A 16385-nucleotide genomic window follows, 5' to 3' on the forward strand; every position below is an offset into this window, starting at 1 on the left:
CATTACTGCTGCAGGATTTTCCAAACCATTCCTCTGGGGAGCGGAGAGGCTCCTTTCAGTGGCCACATCTGCGGTTCAGGAAGATATCCTCCTTTTTTTTAATATTAGAACTGAAGTTTAGGACGATAGCTACTACTACACACAGCTACCTGCACACACACACACACACACACACACACACACACACACACACACACACACACGCACACAGAATGCCAGGCTGATACCACAGAGACTGTAATGTGTGAAGATACAGTAGGTGGCTCATCTGGCAGAGGGGAACTGCTTACACAGGCCTGTGGTTCAAGGAAACTGCAATTTTTTATATCTGTCTGGGGAATACACGAGCAGAACTGATCTGCTGAAAACTGAAAATCACTTCTAAAAGTGTCCCTACATGCACATATACATGACTGGATGTAAAATTATAATCATTAACGTGTCATTTTTTTAGGGCATGCATATTTGTGTACATGGAGACAATCATCTTGTGTTATTTCAACATCAATTTTTAGAGTGAGCGCAATAAATCTTAGCTGTCAAATTTCACGTTTCAACTGGTTTGTGCTAGATTTCAACACACACTTGCTTTTGAACCCAGCAAACTGAAAGATTCTGGACGCTCGCCTGGTGGATCTAGTTGACTGCTATTTGGAGTTGATAAGGAGAGTTCAGAAGGAGAGATTCTCATTTTCTGCTGAGCGTTACCGTGTGCACTTTTTCATCTGCTCTCTATACCGATTCCCTTCAACTAGGAGGAAATGTGGTCATGTCTCATCTATAGCCATCTGAGAGTACAATGGTCAGATTTTATTCTATCTACTGCAGTTCACCCGTCTTTTGTATCCCCTCACCTCCCCATTCTCTCCCAAAGTTACATCGATGACCCTCCCACTCTCCATACATTATATCAAGTACAGTCCTGTGGGAGTGTTTCAGCACAACCTTGGTCTGCAGTCCAGGGCCGACTTTACTCCACTGCGTCAGAGCCAAGGATGTTACACAAGCACTCGTTCCCACTCTGCCCACCTCATATTCTTCTCACTCGTATTGCAGTCTAAAAACACAGTGCTGTTGAACTCCTCGTCTCTTCCATTAGACATCAGTTATCAGGTGCGACGGGGTCATGCTGCACGTATCAGTGTTTTCAGGCTTCTTTAATGGCATTAAGATCACAGGACACTCAAACTCCTCACTGAAACCAACGCAATCAAACAGTTGAATCTAAAAGTAGTTCCAACCTGTTCAGTGGTCAGGGTAGCTGTCACATGACACCCATGGTCATGGTAAATTGTGCAAGACTCATAAATTATCTGATCTCAGCTAGATTTTATCAGTTGCAAGGCGCTATCAGTTGTATTGAGTGAAACGCCAGACTTACTAGGTGAGATGTTTTTTGTTTTTTTTACTTATAAATCAGACAAGCCCAGACAATCCCCGTTGACATAGTTAGCAAAGGTCTTGGTATAAGACCAGCATGAGATGGATGAGTGACGGCTTCATGTGCCAGGGGCTCATCTATAAAAATGTATTCAGTTACCATCAGTGTGCTCTAAAGATCTAAACTTGATTTTTTCAATGCAGTTGTTCCCTGTATGAATGTCATCATCAAAATTTTCCTTACAGCATTTTGCAATTCTCACCCATCAAGTCCACCAAGTCCATCAAGTCTAGATGTGAATATGTCTTCATATCAAGCTCAGGAGTTTATTAATAACAATAACATTAATATGGATTTTTTTTTCTGACACACATAAATAAGGTCTGAAGTGTCATGTAGTTCCCTTAAATGTCACAGTATATGACTGTTTGTATATTTGGGGGTTTTTTTGGAGGAATTTATACAGAATTTTCTCTCTATCCTCCTTAAATTAATTTAATTAATTGAAGAAAATGTGCTTTGTTTGTCAGCCAAATATAATGAGTTGTCCACCTTCTTCTCACATCTGGTACTTACATTTTATCCATTAGTTAATGCTCCTTTCCTGAGTGACTTACAGGGCAAACAGTAAAAAGTAAACACTCATGAATCTCCATGAATGTAAGTCAGCAGACACACACACACTAAACCCATGCTCCAAGAGCCATACTTAGCTACTGTTGCCGATGACAAGTTCATTAATTTTCCATGCTTGTCTTAATCTGAAGACTTTTTACACTTTGACGCAACACTGAGTGCAACAGCAAGGCTGAACAAAATAAATATACAATGATAGATTATATAAAATAGAAAGAAACGCTGGGACTAAAATAGACCCAGTCAAAGCATAAGAAAGCAGATGATGCTTCAGTCTTAAGTGAAGTAAGATGTTACAGTACATTTCCTGAGGGTGGAAAAGCAAACAAGATGACAAACTCTATTCCCTTGTTCAGAGCAGATGGAACGAACCCCTCTCTCAGCAAATTAACAACTGTGTGGCAGTTTTCACACGTGTGTGTTTTCGCTCCTGTCCCCTGTCACAGTGGTCTGAGGGGGTGGGAGGGAGGTGAGAGTTTCAACACGCTACTCTTTTGACCTCCTCCTCTCACGTTTTTGATGACTGCAGGGAGACTGTTAGGAAGTCTGGGTCACTGACGAGACGCCTTGAGGACTATGTTGGGAAGTCTTCTAATAATAACAGTGTCATCGTCTGAGTTCAGACATGCATGTGAGTGGATATTTTGGAATGTGTTACCTATAAAAACAATGAATAAGTCAATCATTTGAAGGACACTGAGGGCGTATAAGAGGTTGCATTTACTAGGGCGTATGTAATGACTGAACCAGGTTTTATGTTGTCTCAAATCTTGTAATGAAAAGCACTTAAAGATGGATATAACTCAATTTAAGATTTAATGTTATTCCCATTTTCTAGGACAGTCTAATTATTATTTGTAACTGTAAACATGAACAACTTCCTCCCAAAGCCAAACCACGAAGGCTTGAACCTGTGATGTTGCGCCATCTCCCTAAAAAAAAAAAACACCCCCCTCCCCCCTCCAGCTCCATAGGGAATAAATTAGAAAAGACAGTACATATGAAAGTGACTGGGGATGATTTTCAGAGGATAGGGGAACATTTTCTGGTTATTGATAATTCTACAACTCTCATTTGGATCTAAAAGTCCTCAAAATCAGTTATTCAGTTATTCTCTGTCAGTGGAGTAGCTCTCACCACAGGCAGAATACAGTCTCTTTTCTGTAGTTCATAGCTTTGGGAGCTGTTTATACTCACACATACTGATTCGCATGTCCTGTGCAATAATAATAACATAATGCAAATTCCTAAATCAAGTGTTATTTCCTTTTAGCAATATTGTCACTCCAGGTGTGACTTTGGGCTCATACTGTCAGAAGATGCAACCAAGTGTAACTTTAATTCAGACTTTTTGGAGTTCATCTCCAGTGTTGGAGGCTTCTGAATTATCACCACACTCTCCTGCACTAAAACTGTTGGAGGAACGCTACATTACATCCTCTTGCAACTTTTCAACTCACACTATTTGTTCCACACTTTATATACCCATATGGAGCTCTGATCGGGCCAATCGTCACTCTGAACCTATGACTGTGAAAATATCAGACATGTTTACAGAAAATGTTGAGATGCCCTGAAACGAAAATAATTGGATGTAGCAGTGTTGTTGTTATTTTCACACCTCGCAGAAGCTGACAGTGTTGAGAAATCAGGTCACAGATTATAGTGGGTATAAATTTGATTGGCATCTTCCCTCAACGTTTGGAGGGTGTTTTCTCCTGGCCACTGAAACTAAGTTTCTCCACACAAACACAGTTTCACAGGATTATCCCTCCACTCCTGGCAATATCAACCACTTAGAACCTTACACTGTGTGTGTGTGTGTGTGTGTGTGTGTGTGTGTGTGTGCATGCCTGTATGTGAGTGTGCACGATTGTTTTGAGTTCTTTCTCTCTCTTCCTTCTTTCTACGCCTCCTCTTAGACTTGTGTGATGTGTGTTTTTTTAATTCTCATACCCCCTATCTCTCTCTCTCTCTCTCTCTCTCTCTCTCTCCGTCTCCTTCTCTCACAGTCATTAAGCTCTCAGACTGTATATGTGTGTGCTTGTGTGTGATTGCGTGCATGGGCGTGTGCATGTGGGACCGGCAAATGAGGAGAAAGGGGTCCATCCCAAGTCCCTGAGCTCCCCTCTAACATTACCCATGGGCTTTGTTTTGATCCCACCGCCAACCATTCTCCTCCTCCACCACTTAAGCCCCTGTGTGCATGTATGTGTGCATGTGCGTGTGCGTGTGCAGGCATACGGGGGCACAGGCATGCATGTATATGTATGTGTGTATGTGTGTGTGCGTGTGTGTGCCCCCTTAAGCCCCTTTGTGCACAATATTTACACCGTCTTGCCCTTATTCCCACTGCAAATTTCTCCCCCTGCTCGTTCCACAGTGTATGCAGTGCAGGGCTTGTAGCGGCAGAACAAGCCTTGGCTCTTTTCCCCGCTCACTCTGCCATCAGAAGTCTCAGAGGTATACTCCTCTCGCTGCTTCTTCACAGCCCAAGGCTTTGTCAAAGCGTGAGAGACAGTTGCTCTCGCCCTCCTTCCTGTGAATCCTCGCTGAGAATCTTCTGCGGGAGTCTTCTCGCGTTCTGAGCAGTTGAATGATGCACGCTTTGGTACATTGGAAATCGTACAAGAATAGGCCGTTGTGATCACTACAGCATTACTCATGCCACCCACCCCTTTCCACATATCTGGCATCCCCGATGAGTGATCATGTCATGAGAACCTGTCATGAGAATTTTTAATGAATCCTTGCTTGAGGTTCGTGGAATAAAATCTGCAGGATTCCTGGTAAATGGATTACTTGGAATGATACTATCTTGAATTTTGCATGTATGTCTGTAATATTTTATTTTTTGTTTTTCAGAATATAGACCACACAAACTTATAAGCGAACATAACACTGAGACATTTAGACGAATTTCATGAGAGGTAATTTGGACAGAATCACTTCATCATATCTGTATCTTCCATTGATGATAAAGGCAAGGTTTCAGTGTAGTCAATGTAAGGCTGCCAAATTTTCAGAAAGCAGTCATATTTCTTCCTTAAATTATATGTAATTGTCTCCATCTATTCATTTCTGAGAGCCAAGGTCCTATTGAGTGGTGACAATTAGGTGTCCATGTTGTATGTCTTATTCTTGAGAAAGATGCATGCAAGCACGTTCAAGCACACTCACATTCACATACACAGAAGTCATATGGAGGCCTACATATATATATATATATACTGTAGATGAAGAGTGTCACACTGTCACATGACTGTTTTTGCCTTTTGTTTGGTCTGCTCAGCTTCATTCTGTAAGGTAAATGTGAAACGGTTAAACTCATAAATTAACTTACACTCCCTTTATTCTTTTCTTACAAGGCTTACCAGACTTCATGGGATAATAATGGCAGAAGGATGGTGGCCTATTCTATTGTTTACACATTTTTAAGTCTCTCTGCTTACACAGGAGGGCCAACTAAATGCCTAAAAGGTACAGTTAATACGGTGTAAATGCCTGTCATGTGCTAATATGCTTCCCACAAGGTTAAAATGTCTCCAGTGTGCCTTTATGTATTCGACAAGGTAATAATGTCTGCTCTAGACTGTATTTTGGCCAAGGTCCAGCTTACTTAAAGACCCAATCAGGTTAATATGAAATGGAGCAGATAGAGCAAGACATAAGATACAGCATGAAAGACTGGTGTTGGCTGTTAAACCACAGAGAGCCTCAACAAAGCAGAGATTACCGCAGTGACACTGTGCACTGAGAATGACAACCTGACTCTTTTTAATTATCAAAAGGCAAGACAACCATTGTTCGGCTTTTTGAGACATAAAAATACAGAAAACAAAAGCGCAGATAACACTGGACAAATTCAATCCACTGTTTTCTTTAATTTTCTAGTATATTGTGAGCGGTATACTGTGTGGAATAGTTTACAACAGAGCAATAATAAGCTCTGCATCTCCTCTGGAAGACTGTTTGTCCTCAGAGTCTGGGATTACGGTGTCCATGGAGAGGGCTGGTGAATGAATGTATGTAGTGTGTGTGTGTGTGTGTGTGTGTGTGTGTGTGTGTGTGTGTGTGTGTGTGTGTGTGTGTGTGTTTGTGTCTGTGAGAGAGAAAGAGAGAGAGGCAGAGAGAGAGAGAGAGAGAGAGAGAGAGAGAGAGAGAGAGAGAGATAGATGCTATGGGCCTTCTGCATATTATAAAGTCAATGTGTTGATCACCCAGGAGAACAGATAAGTAGGATAAATGGGGCCACTACAGCCTAACTCTTTAATACCAAATTACACACACACACACACACACACACACACACACTCACACACGATGAATGCTTCCACTCCAGCAAGGATCTCCAATTAATATTGTGCCACAGCACAACACGCTGATCAGGAAGAGCTCACAGACTCATAAAGACAAAGACAGACAGAGGAACAGACAGGTAGAGAGACATACAGATTAAACGACATTCAGACAGACACACACACACACACACACATACACTCACACACACACATTGTTAAACAGACACACAGACTCCACTATCAAGCAAACACGCACTTATGCTGTGACACATTAATGACAAACCAACCAACGTGGAGAATGGCCATTAAGGGGCCTATTGACCCCTATTAATGACTCATAGAGAACCATATTAATTCACATGGGACGCATTACTCTTGACGCTGTGTGTGCATCTGTGTGTGTGTGTGTGTGTGTGCATCTGTCTGCCTGTGTGTCTGCATTTTGAGTTTATTTGTATGTATGCAGCCTTTTTTTAAACAAGACAGGTAATTATCTCTTTTTTACAACGACAGCCTGGTAGTCTGCCTGTTTATCTGTCTGTTTTATGCGTTTGTGTCTCTTTCTTTGTGTCTACGTATTCATTATTCAGTGGTACAGTAGGTGATTGTAGCTGCAGCAGTCACTTTGTGGCAGGGGAATGCCTCAGACGAACAAAAAAAAAGGCAAGGATGTACTGCGTGTCATTAAGAACGAAGGGGGACGCAGACAGTATCAGTGCTGGGATCGTGATAGCTGGATGGGAGGCCAAGGATTAGCACACCGCTAAGCTTGTTGTGACCACAGATTGCAAAATGAGCACCGCCAGGCCATCGCCGGTGTGGATTAGTCTTGTGGGGAGTGGTGGGGGCGGGGAGCGGCTCCAGTGGCTGGACGGATGGCTGAATAAGCTGGTTGAATCACTAGATGGTTGACTGAATGGCTGGATTGAGGGTTAGCTGGTTTGCTGGTTTGTTGGCTGTCTGGTTGACTGGTTGGTTGTCTGGTTAGCTGGCAGACTGGCAGGCTGCCCGCTATAGCTTTTGCTGGCAGGGAAGAGAGCTATTGAGCTGTTGGACAGACAGGTCATAATGGCAGGTCACGAGCCAAAGAGATTTCCATTGATTTACACCGGAGAGCATTAGTGTGACAGCATTTGGCATTTCTGCTACAAGTACTAATCAAAGAGCCTCTCATACTTACATCTATAATAATTATAATAATAAACTTTATTTGCACTTTTCAAAACACAGTTACAAAGTGCTTTGCAAATAAAAGGGGAAAAAAGATACAAATAAAATGAACTAATAACGCATACAGTGTAAGACAGCTGAAATATAAAACCAGTGACTTTAGTTTAAGACAGTGACTCTCAACCTTTTTCATATCAAGGACCCGTAATTTAGTCCACATTAGAACCACAGACCCCCATTTGATGAGATTTTGTCTCATATTTTTATTGTCAGATATGATTTTGTCCTGAATTCCATCACTATCTATATTGTAGGTAGAGAGACAACAGAGAAACTATGATCAAAATAGCCATTCTTCTACATTCTCTAATTGTGTTAACTTATTGTAAATGAAATGATGCTGAAGTTTAACAATTCATCATTTGCTGGGGACCCCCTGGAACCCCCTCAAGGACCACTGGTGGTCCCCGGACCCCACGTTGAGAACCACTGGTTTAAGATATCTTAAGATACTTTAAGATACAAACTGAAAATAAAAAGAAAAGAAGAAAAACAATGCACATTTAAATTAGTTTATGTATGTTATATACTGTGTATCATTTGTTCCTACCAGTATTGCATTGCTTGAAAAACTTTGAAACAGAAAGAACTAGACCTTGGTGTGTTGGGATGCTGCACCTTGTAATGAGAGGAGCACTCTAGAGATGTGGGATATGTTGTGATGTGATGGTGGGATGTCCTGGGGTGGGGTGTCCTGTCGTTGCGGTGAGGTGGTAGTGTTGTTGTTCGTGCTGCTGTTGTTGCTGTTATTGTAGTTGTCTGTTTATTTGTCTGACATTGCTGTATGGCACGCAACAAATTTCCAAAAGGACCACTAAATGCATCTATCTATCTATCTGTCTGTCTGTCTGTCTGTCTATCTGTCTGTCTGTCTGTCTGTTTGTCTGTCTATCTATCTATCTATCTATCTATCTATCTATGTAAATATGTATTGTTACCACATACTATTAGGATTTAGGTTATTATATTGCTGTAATTTACTAACCTTAGAAATAGATAAAATTGCATGCAATTTTATCGCCATGATTCAGCTGTTTTGCCCCATTTAATATGAACTTTTGAGACCACCTAGTCACATGCTGACTAACACTGTGATAATACCAGTGCATACTAGTCACCGTAAGATATGATTGTGTTCTTGTCATGTTGGCAAAGACTGAGCGGCGAATATCTGAATCTTGATCTGTGAGCAGCACGACAACACACGGCTGCTTCGGTGGAGACTGAACAATGCAGCATTGTGAGAGCGGCGACAGGCCTCATTAGCTGCACCACATCCTTGTTATCTGATCACAATACAAAGTCTGGCTTGTACAGAGACTTGTAACTTATGACTCACCTCGGGATCAGAGGCGTGAGTGTCAAACTACCTGCCAAAGCCACGGTTCCAGATTTAAGTGACAAAATGATACTGACGCTGCACTAATATGGGCTATGACACTGGAGAACTTAATTTGAAATGGGAGCTGTTGCTACTGGGTAATGTTGGTCAACACTGACACTGTCAGTGGTGAGATTTGTTTTCAAGGTCTGTGTTAAACAGGAGACTTCTCATTGAGATCTGAATATTCCTCGCAATAGGTAATGTAATGTGAGACAAATTAAGAAAGATAGTTTGACATGGGATTAACGTTTACGTCATTGTAATACTTCCTAAAAAACACCTTAACACGGCATGAACAGCGGTGTTATTGTGATACTTCAAGCTCTTGCCACTGTGTACAATTATGTATTGTGCTTTTACAGTTTTTCTCAGTCACTTTGGTACATTTCTCAGATCAGAATTGAAATTCTCAAAAGTACTTGTTCAACCTCCACATCTTCTAGTCACTTGTGCACATCATAAAAACAGTTTAAGTTTCTCATTCTTTTGAACAAATTGCAAATGCTTTGGCACATTCATGCAAATGATTATGTACAATTGTCTGCTGTTTCCTACATTATCAATTGCTTATGTCATGTTGATCAAAATGTATTATACTGGTTCTCTGTTGAATAGTCTTACTCCCCAAAACATCTAGGCATTAGTTCATTGCATAAGTCATTACATGCAAAATGGTTGAACCAGTTGTCATAATCTGTCAAGCATATTTTCTATACATTTCTATTAGACTTTTTTTTATCTTGACTTGATTCTCACTAATGAAGGGGAATGTGTGAAGCGTTAGATCAACCAATGATCAACCAGTTCTCTAAAATAGCTCAGAGGTGCATCTCATGAACCTTCAATTGGCAAGCATATATAGACAGAGCACAACACAGTGTTACAAGACAGGAACATTAGGTATAGAAAGACTGCACTGTAATTCCCCATACAGTGCTGCATGTACAGTTCTGCCTAAGGGTGTTTCCTATGTTTACATTTCTAATTTTGTATTTTTTTCCTTTGTGCTATGCAGTGCTGTAAAACAGTTGTGTCTTTTTCTTTTATGTATCGCAATGACATGGTCTGTCAACAAATTACAGTACAAACAGTAAAAGCGTAAATGTGAATCCTGTCCAATCTCTTGCAATCAATCTCCCACATACAGTAATGTGTAACTTTGTACTGTTTAAATTGATATATGCCATACAGAAAAAGTGCGGCCCTTGTACATTTTCAATCATTGTCATGAAAACCTTAGCCATAGTTTACATCAGAAAATACTTACAGAGTACACTGTTATATTGACAACATGACTAAGCATTTTGACTATCTTGTTTGTAAACAATGACACAAGGACTTGTCATTCTGATGGCACTGACTTGTTCATTGACATAAATATTTACTTTTGAGAGATAGACTTTGAGCAAGTTACGGGCTTTAGCAGGTAATCCATTGTGTGGTGCTGTTTGTACGATTTGTTTTGAGAAATGCACTTACTGTTTTGCAAATGTTAAGGATGATTTGAGAAATGTACCAAAGCGACTGAGAAAAACTGTATTGGTGATTTCGAGTGCTTCCTGAAGCAAGCTGCCAAACAGAGGCCAGGCTCCAGAAAGCTGCCTTTGATTCTTATCAAGTTGTTTACTCCCGGTAAACTCCAACAACAGTATCAGCAACAGTATCAACAGTATCAACAATCAAAGTACAGGACTCTTCCCGCCGCTCATAACCTGAAATAAACTTTATTTCTCTCACTTAATAGACCTGTCTGTGAGGTTAAACATTTATTTTCCCATCAGTTCAAAGTACTTCCATACACTAAGGTGTGCTTTGTATCAGCGGTAGAATCTCACTCTGAGAGGTTTCTCGGATCTCAAGGGACTGTTGCTCACAGGATTGGTTTTCTGGCAAAGAAGAAAAGTGTAGTTAAGGTCACAAAAGTACAATATTTCTTTAAAATGTATCCTCAATTGAAGGAAACTTGGGGCTTGGTTTTCCCCAAACAGCTTAGCACTAAAATCAACTACCAGAGATGATCCTACTGCTAAGATACTGATGGAAACACCCCAGGCAGAGAAACAGGTGATAAAAAAGTCAAGGACATATCACAGTCTTCATGACAAGAATTTTATTTTCATTTTTTTTTTTATTACATTTTGCATTAAATTAAAGAGATTTTTTTCTTTACAACATACATTAAGCTGTGAATCAGATGTTAAGGAAGTGGAGAGAGTAGGGCAAAAAACTTTGTGACATCACAATATCTTACAAGCTTACAAAGTTCAAAAGGTTGAGAGGTTGAGAAGAGAGTCTGACTTGGTTTGCATCTAGTAGCAGTGTATTATAGCAAGGGTGAAAGACAAAAAGGCACACACCAAAGAACCTCACTGTCCACAGCAGCCTTCACAGTCAAGCCCAACTCAGACTTTATATGTTCAAACCCCACTCCGACATCAAAACGCTTGATGCTCCTTTACAGAATTTAAAATGCACTCACGACTACATTTATCTGTCTACATAGGATGTGAACATTTAACATTCTGACCTTTGCAGACAGCGAAGGCAGAATTTCATGCTCACATTCTGTATGGACATGACAATTTCCGAGGCAAAAGCCTACAATAGCTAACAACTAAACATTTCTCTGCAAGAAATCTTTAGTCTTAGATCAGCATTGTTCTGGGCCTGGGAAAGTAGCTGGTTCATGTGCTCCTTGACACATTGGAGGTGTAAAGAGGGCTTTATGTTGCCCAGGAACCCAGTCTGCACTGTTGTGGTGGGAACTCTGACCTAAAGTCTGGAGTGAATTTACCCCTACACACTAATCTTGGGTCACTTTGCCCTCTTAAGATCATAGTCTTAAATAATAGTGGGAAAAATGTGCAAAACTGAGCCAGACCAGGTTAAACAAGAGGCAACTTCCCCCGACTCCCACTTGGACTAAACCTAATCTGTTGCACATGACCCGGTCATTTGCAACCGAACCCTGCAAGCGTCTATGTACATGTATGTTAGTTGAGTTAACACATACTATTTGCCTTGGAACAGCTCATATATCCTACCGGTTCTTCTCGCGATAGCTGTGGATTGAGACGTAGTTGGCTTTCCTCCATTGAGAAACAGAAAATTGCTTGATATCAAGAAAACTTTACCTATCTACACACAACACTAAGGGAGTGCTCCGTTGATTTAGGTGTTGGGGGGTGATCAATAAAAATCCTCATCAAGTAAAAAGGAAGTGAAAAAGGGGTCAGATTGGTATTAGTCAAACTCTCAGCCATTCCTAAGGCTTTGATAATGAGAGCTAGTGAAATAACACCTCTAAGCTTCCTCAAAGTGTGTTTTCTTTTAAAAAAGGGGGGTTAAATAACGTACATCTTTTAATTGTAGTTTTAATATGTCATCTCTCATCACAGGAACCAGCCTGTTTATGCGACTGCCTATCAATTGAGTGTTATGATGCACACTAGAAGCCTGGATCTGTGTTAGTACACTGGGTGCTTTTGTATTTCTTGTACTGTACGTTCGCTAGTGTTGTTGCATTATTATTGCAGTGCACCACATACATAGGCCCTCTCAGGTAACAAACATTAATTGTTCAATTAATCAATCAATTAACCATCACTCCAATCAAACAGACGGCAAAAAAATGAAAGTAAAAACAAATACCAGGACTTTTAAATTGTATAAAATAGAAAATTAAAAACACTCACAACATCTTCATCGACACTGCCAGCACAACATAAAGGGTTGCTTTAAGCGCATTAATGGCACAATCAGAAAATGAACCACAAAGATGAGAGTGTGTGTGTGTGTGTGTGTATGTGTGTGTGTGTGTGTGTGTGAGAAAGAGGAAAGGGAACCCTCTTCCTTATCTTCCCTCTGTACTGTAAAAGTGTTTAGGGACCGGAATTACAACAAGAACACCTACATTCTTTAATTGCCTTTTTATCAAACCAGGGAAATATCATGATGTAAGAAAAATAAAAAATACTACAAGGAGACAAAGTTAACAGCTATAAAAGAAAACATTGTCACTACTTTAGGGTGTAAGGCACAAATTTACATGTGGAAGAGAAACAGGCAATATAAACAGATGTTTAGTTGTTGTTTTTTTTTTTCTTTTATGCCTGCTCGTCGGCGTGACGCGGCTAGAGAAGATGATACGTTTCAAGATGGAGGCATCGCACCGTCATTTGCAGCGAGCTTCTTTTTGTCAATGTGCATGTGAATATGCAGATTTCCATACTGTTGTTGTTGCTGCAACTGCTTCTCTTATTTCTTTGCAACATGCAACAGTGAGCTTTGATGGCACCAGCGAGCCGGCAACCAATCAGGACTAAAGTTACCGACTCACACAAAACCACAGTGCTGATTGGGGGGATGCTCATTGGAGGAGTGAAAGGGTGAGATTCAGGAAGTCTTTTTCTGATTGGTCTAAAACAATGGAGATTCTGGTCCGTGAAGGTAAAAGTCCCTGTCTGGCACAGTTTAAATAAATATCTCCTCCTCTACACAGAGGTCACATATATCTCAAGCTGCAGAACCGCCGGGTCCCACTGAGCACACAGTAAGACCTAGTGGACCTTTAGTCATCAAGAAAGTTCTACTGGCTCCAGTTTAATGACTTTAAATAATTTTTTCACACTTGATTAATTAATATTAAAAGATCTCTTCTCTGTCCTCTCTCTCTCACCGAGCCTAAAAAGTCAGTCTCATTTTTTCTTCAAAAGCACTTAATAAAAATAAATACAACAAGCTATTAGTATTAACAGTCATGTGTTATTCAGTAACCAGTACAGTAGAAGATTCTTCTGGCCCAGGATTTCAGTCAAACCAAGGCGGGGCTTGATTGCTGTGTTCAGGATAGCTGTAACACTGAGAGGCTTTTCACAGTTTCCAACATAACTCAGGCAGCTGTCTGTCCTTCCAGTCCGAGCTCGTTCTCTGGGTCCAAACGCCTCCTGGCTTTCATCCCCCAGTCCACACGGTACTGTACAACAATTACTCGCCACGTCTCCACACTGTCTTCTTATGTGCTTTTGCCAGCTCGGTAAAGAAAACAAAATATAAGTCAAGTCACGGTGGCCAAGGACACCACAAACAACAGAGCCACCGTCTTGGATGCTACAGGGTGTCATTGGATGAAATATTCAGGACGAGCATCATCATCTTCTGTTTCAGTAGCAAGTGTTCCCATGTGTGTTTACAGAGGAACTGGGAGCCAGCCAGAGCCTGAGCTCAATGACGGCAACAAACGACGACAACCATTTGTATAATATTTACATATTTATATAAAAAGAAAATGTTTTCTTAGAAAAAGTGTGTTGCATTTTCCACTGTACTGTACACTGACAAAAAAACACTAAAAGGAGATGCAAGTTGTATTCCCTGTTTTTTTCTTTCTTTCAAAAAACCCTTTCACTACTGTCCGTTCACATTGGACTAACTGGCTAACTAACTGACTATGTGCAGGAGTCACTGGACTTGACTTTTGTCGAGAGTGACACTATGGAGGGTTTGGGTGGCACATCAGGCTTGAGATGTTTGATGCCCGTTCGAGGCAGTGAACCATAGGAGCTCATTCCGGGCTGCCGCGACAGAGACATGCCCTGCGCTGTCATGTGTATGGAGTCTACCCTCTGGGGCGCAGGGGGCGGGGTCTCCACACGGTTGAAGCTGTGATGTCGCGCCAGGTGGGAGGAGTTAGACGAGTTGGTGTTGTGCTTCTTAAGGGCGGAGGAGCCGGAAGCGGAGGACCCCGATCCTTTCCGCAACCCGTAGACGGAGGAGTGGACCTCCAGACGTTTTCCCATCTGCGGGACGGCGGGCGGGATGGTGAGGGAGGCCTCTCGCTGCGGCACGCGGGGCGGCAGCACCCCATCTGGATCCACCATGTTGAGGCTGTGACAGGGGCTCTTCACCGTCTTGTACTCCAGCGTGGCCCCCTGGTCGTCCATGACGCTGTGGCCCATGCTCAGGTCGCTGCGGTGGGGCTGCTCCACGTACTCGTGCTGGTAGGCCTGCTGGTGCTGCTGCAGGTGGGGCTGGAGCTGGTGCTGGTGCTGCGGCAGAGGCAGCACCACCACGCTGGGGATGTGGCCCGGCGAGGCCCTCAGGGGCAGGTCTGTCGGGATAACAGGGGAACCCATAGGTGGCATGTCCTTCGTACAAGCGTTGATGAGGTTCTGGTTCCTCTCCCACTCTCGGCTGCCCCGGCTGGGCTTGCGGCGGGGCTGCATGGGGGTGGATTCAGGCGTTGGCAGAGCGGCGAGGTCCAGGTGGTGCTGGTCCGCTTTGATCAGCATCTTCCCGTTTGGTGTCAGCCTCCCGTTGTGCATCAAAGGGGTGAGGATCGCCTCGGGCCGGCCGTCTTTGGCCTGCGTCTCAAACAGACCTGTCAGCTTGGTCACACTGTTCATGGAGCCCCGGCGGGAGTGGAGGTGGTGGCTGTCCTTTTCCTTGCGGCCGGTCAGGTCTATGTCCCGGCGCCGGTGGTCGCACACACAGTAGACGATGATGCCAGAGAAGATGGCGCCCATGGCAAAGGCCAGGATGACGGCGATAGCCAGCAGGGTCACGGGAACTAGCTGGTCACGCCCCTTCTGGTAGCTCTCACGGATCACACCTGCAGAGAGAGGTGGAGACGAATGATAGCTGAATAGAAAGTAGAAGTGATGTTGCTGTGTGCTGTAGGGACCTGCTTCTACGACAGAGGAGCTCTTGGGAAGGTAATAAGAAGCACATTATTAGAATAAGCAAACAGATAGGAAATAAAGTTAATTTACAATAATCAAAGGATATTTTCTGAGTAAAAAGATTAGAGGTTTGAATAATTTCATGAAAAATATGCAAATTAAGGATTTATCCCATCATAAGAAACACCTATTCAAAATGGAAGCAAATGGTAGAGCTTGAAGTAACAACATTCAATATTTGCCGGAAATCCAATCTTGGACTCAAAATGTGTTTTGGTGGGGTTATTATGATTCACGTTTTAAATCCGAGATAAAACCTTCTGCTGAAATGAAAAAAAGATATGAGCGGAGATAAAGGGAGCCTGAAATACCCAATCCCTTTCTTCTCATAGATGCAAATAGGAGACTTTTCATAAAGCTTGGATCCAATCTCATGAATCACAGAGAATACATTAAAAAGCCTCTGATTAGGCGCTAAATCCAATGAGCTGTGTCATCAGTGTCTTATGAAAGCACCACTTTCAAGGACTGGCAAAGACGGGCTGCGATACGGCCAAATAAAAGATAATTCAATAAAAGCAGCCATAGCTATGAAGGAGGAGGAGTGGGTCGTGTGTAATAAAATGGAAGGGGTCAGCAATAATCTAACACGCATGTATGTGAGCATACACACACACACATACACATCCACCCACTCGCACGCATGCACACAGATGATAACCTCCAGCCTGTTGATGAATGTGGACATCTAATGCAGCACTCTGTTCCTTGGG

The 16385-nt window shown here is 42.2% G+C and overlaps 1 protein-coding gene across 1 annotated transcript; it reads right to left on the reverse strand.

Annotated features, from left to right (window-relative positions):
- Positions 1 to 12231: 12231 nt before the first annotated feature.
- On the reverse strand, positions 12232 to 15636 carry LOC139659313 (semaphorin-6A-like; the record flags this gene model as incomplete). The annotated part of the gene is made up of 1 exon (XM_071537538.1): positions 12232 to 15636. A coding segment is annotated over one exon (1257 nt), but the record flags the coding sequence as incomplete, so codon positions are not given.
- Between the last annotated feature and the right edge of the window lie 749 nt (positions 15637 to 16385).

This window comes from Centroberyx affinis, unplaced genomic scaffold (assembly GCF_046629955.1).
Source record: "Centroberyx affinis isolate AG114_WGS23_722 - 3 ecotype Tasmania unplaced genomic scaffold, CSIRO-AGI_Caff_v1 ptg003065l_1, whole genome shotgun sequence".
Lineage (NCBI taxonomy): Eukaryota > Metazoa > Chordata > Actinopteri > Beryciformes > Berycidae > Centroberyx > Centroberyx affinis.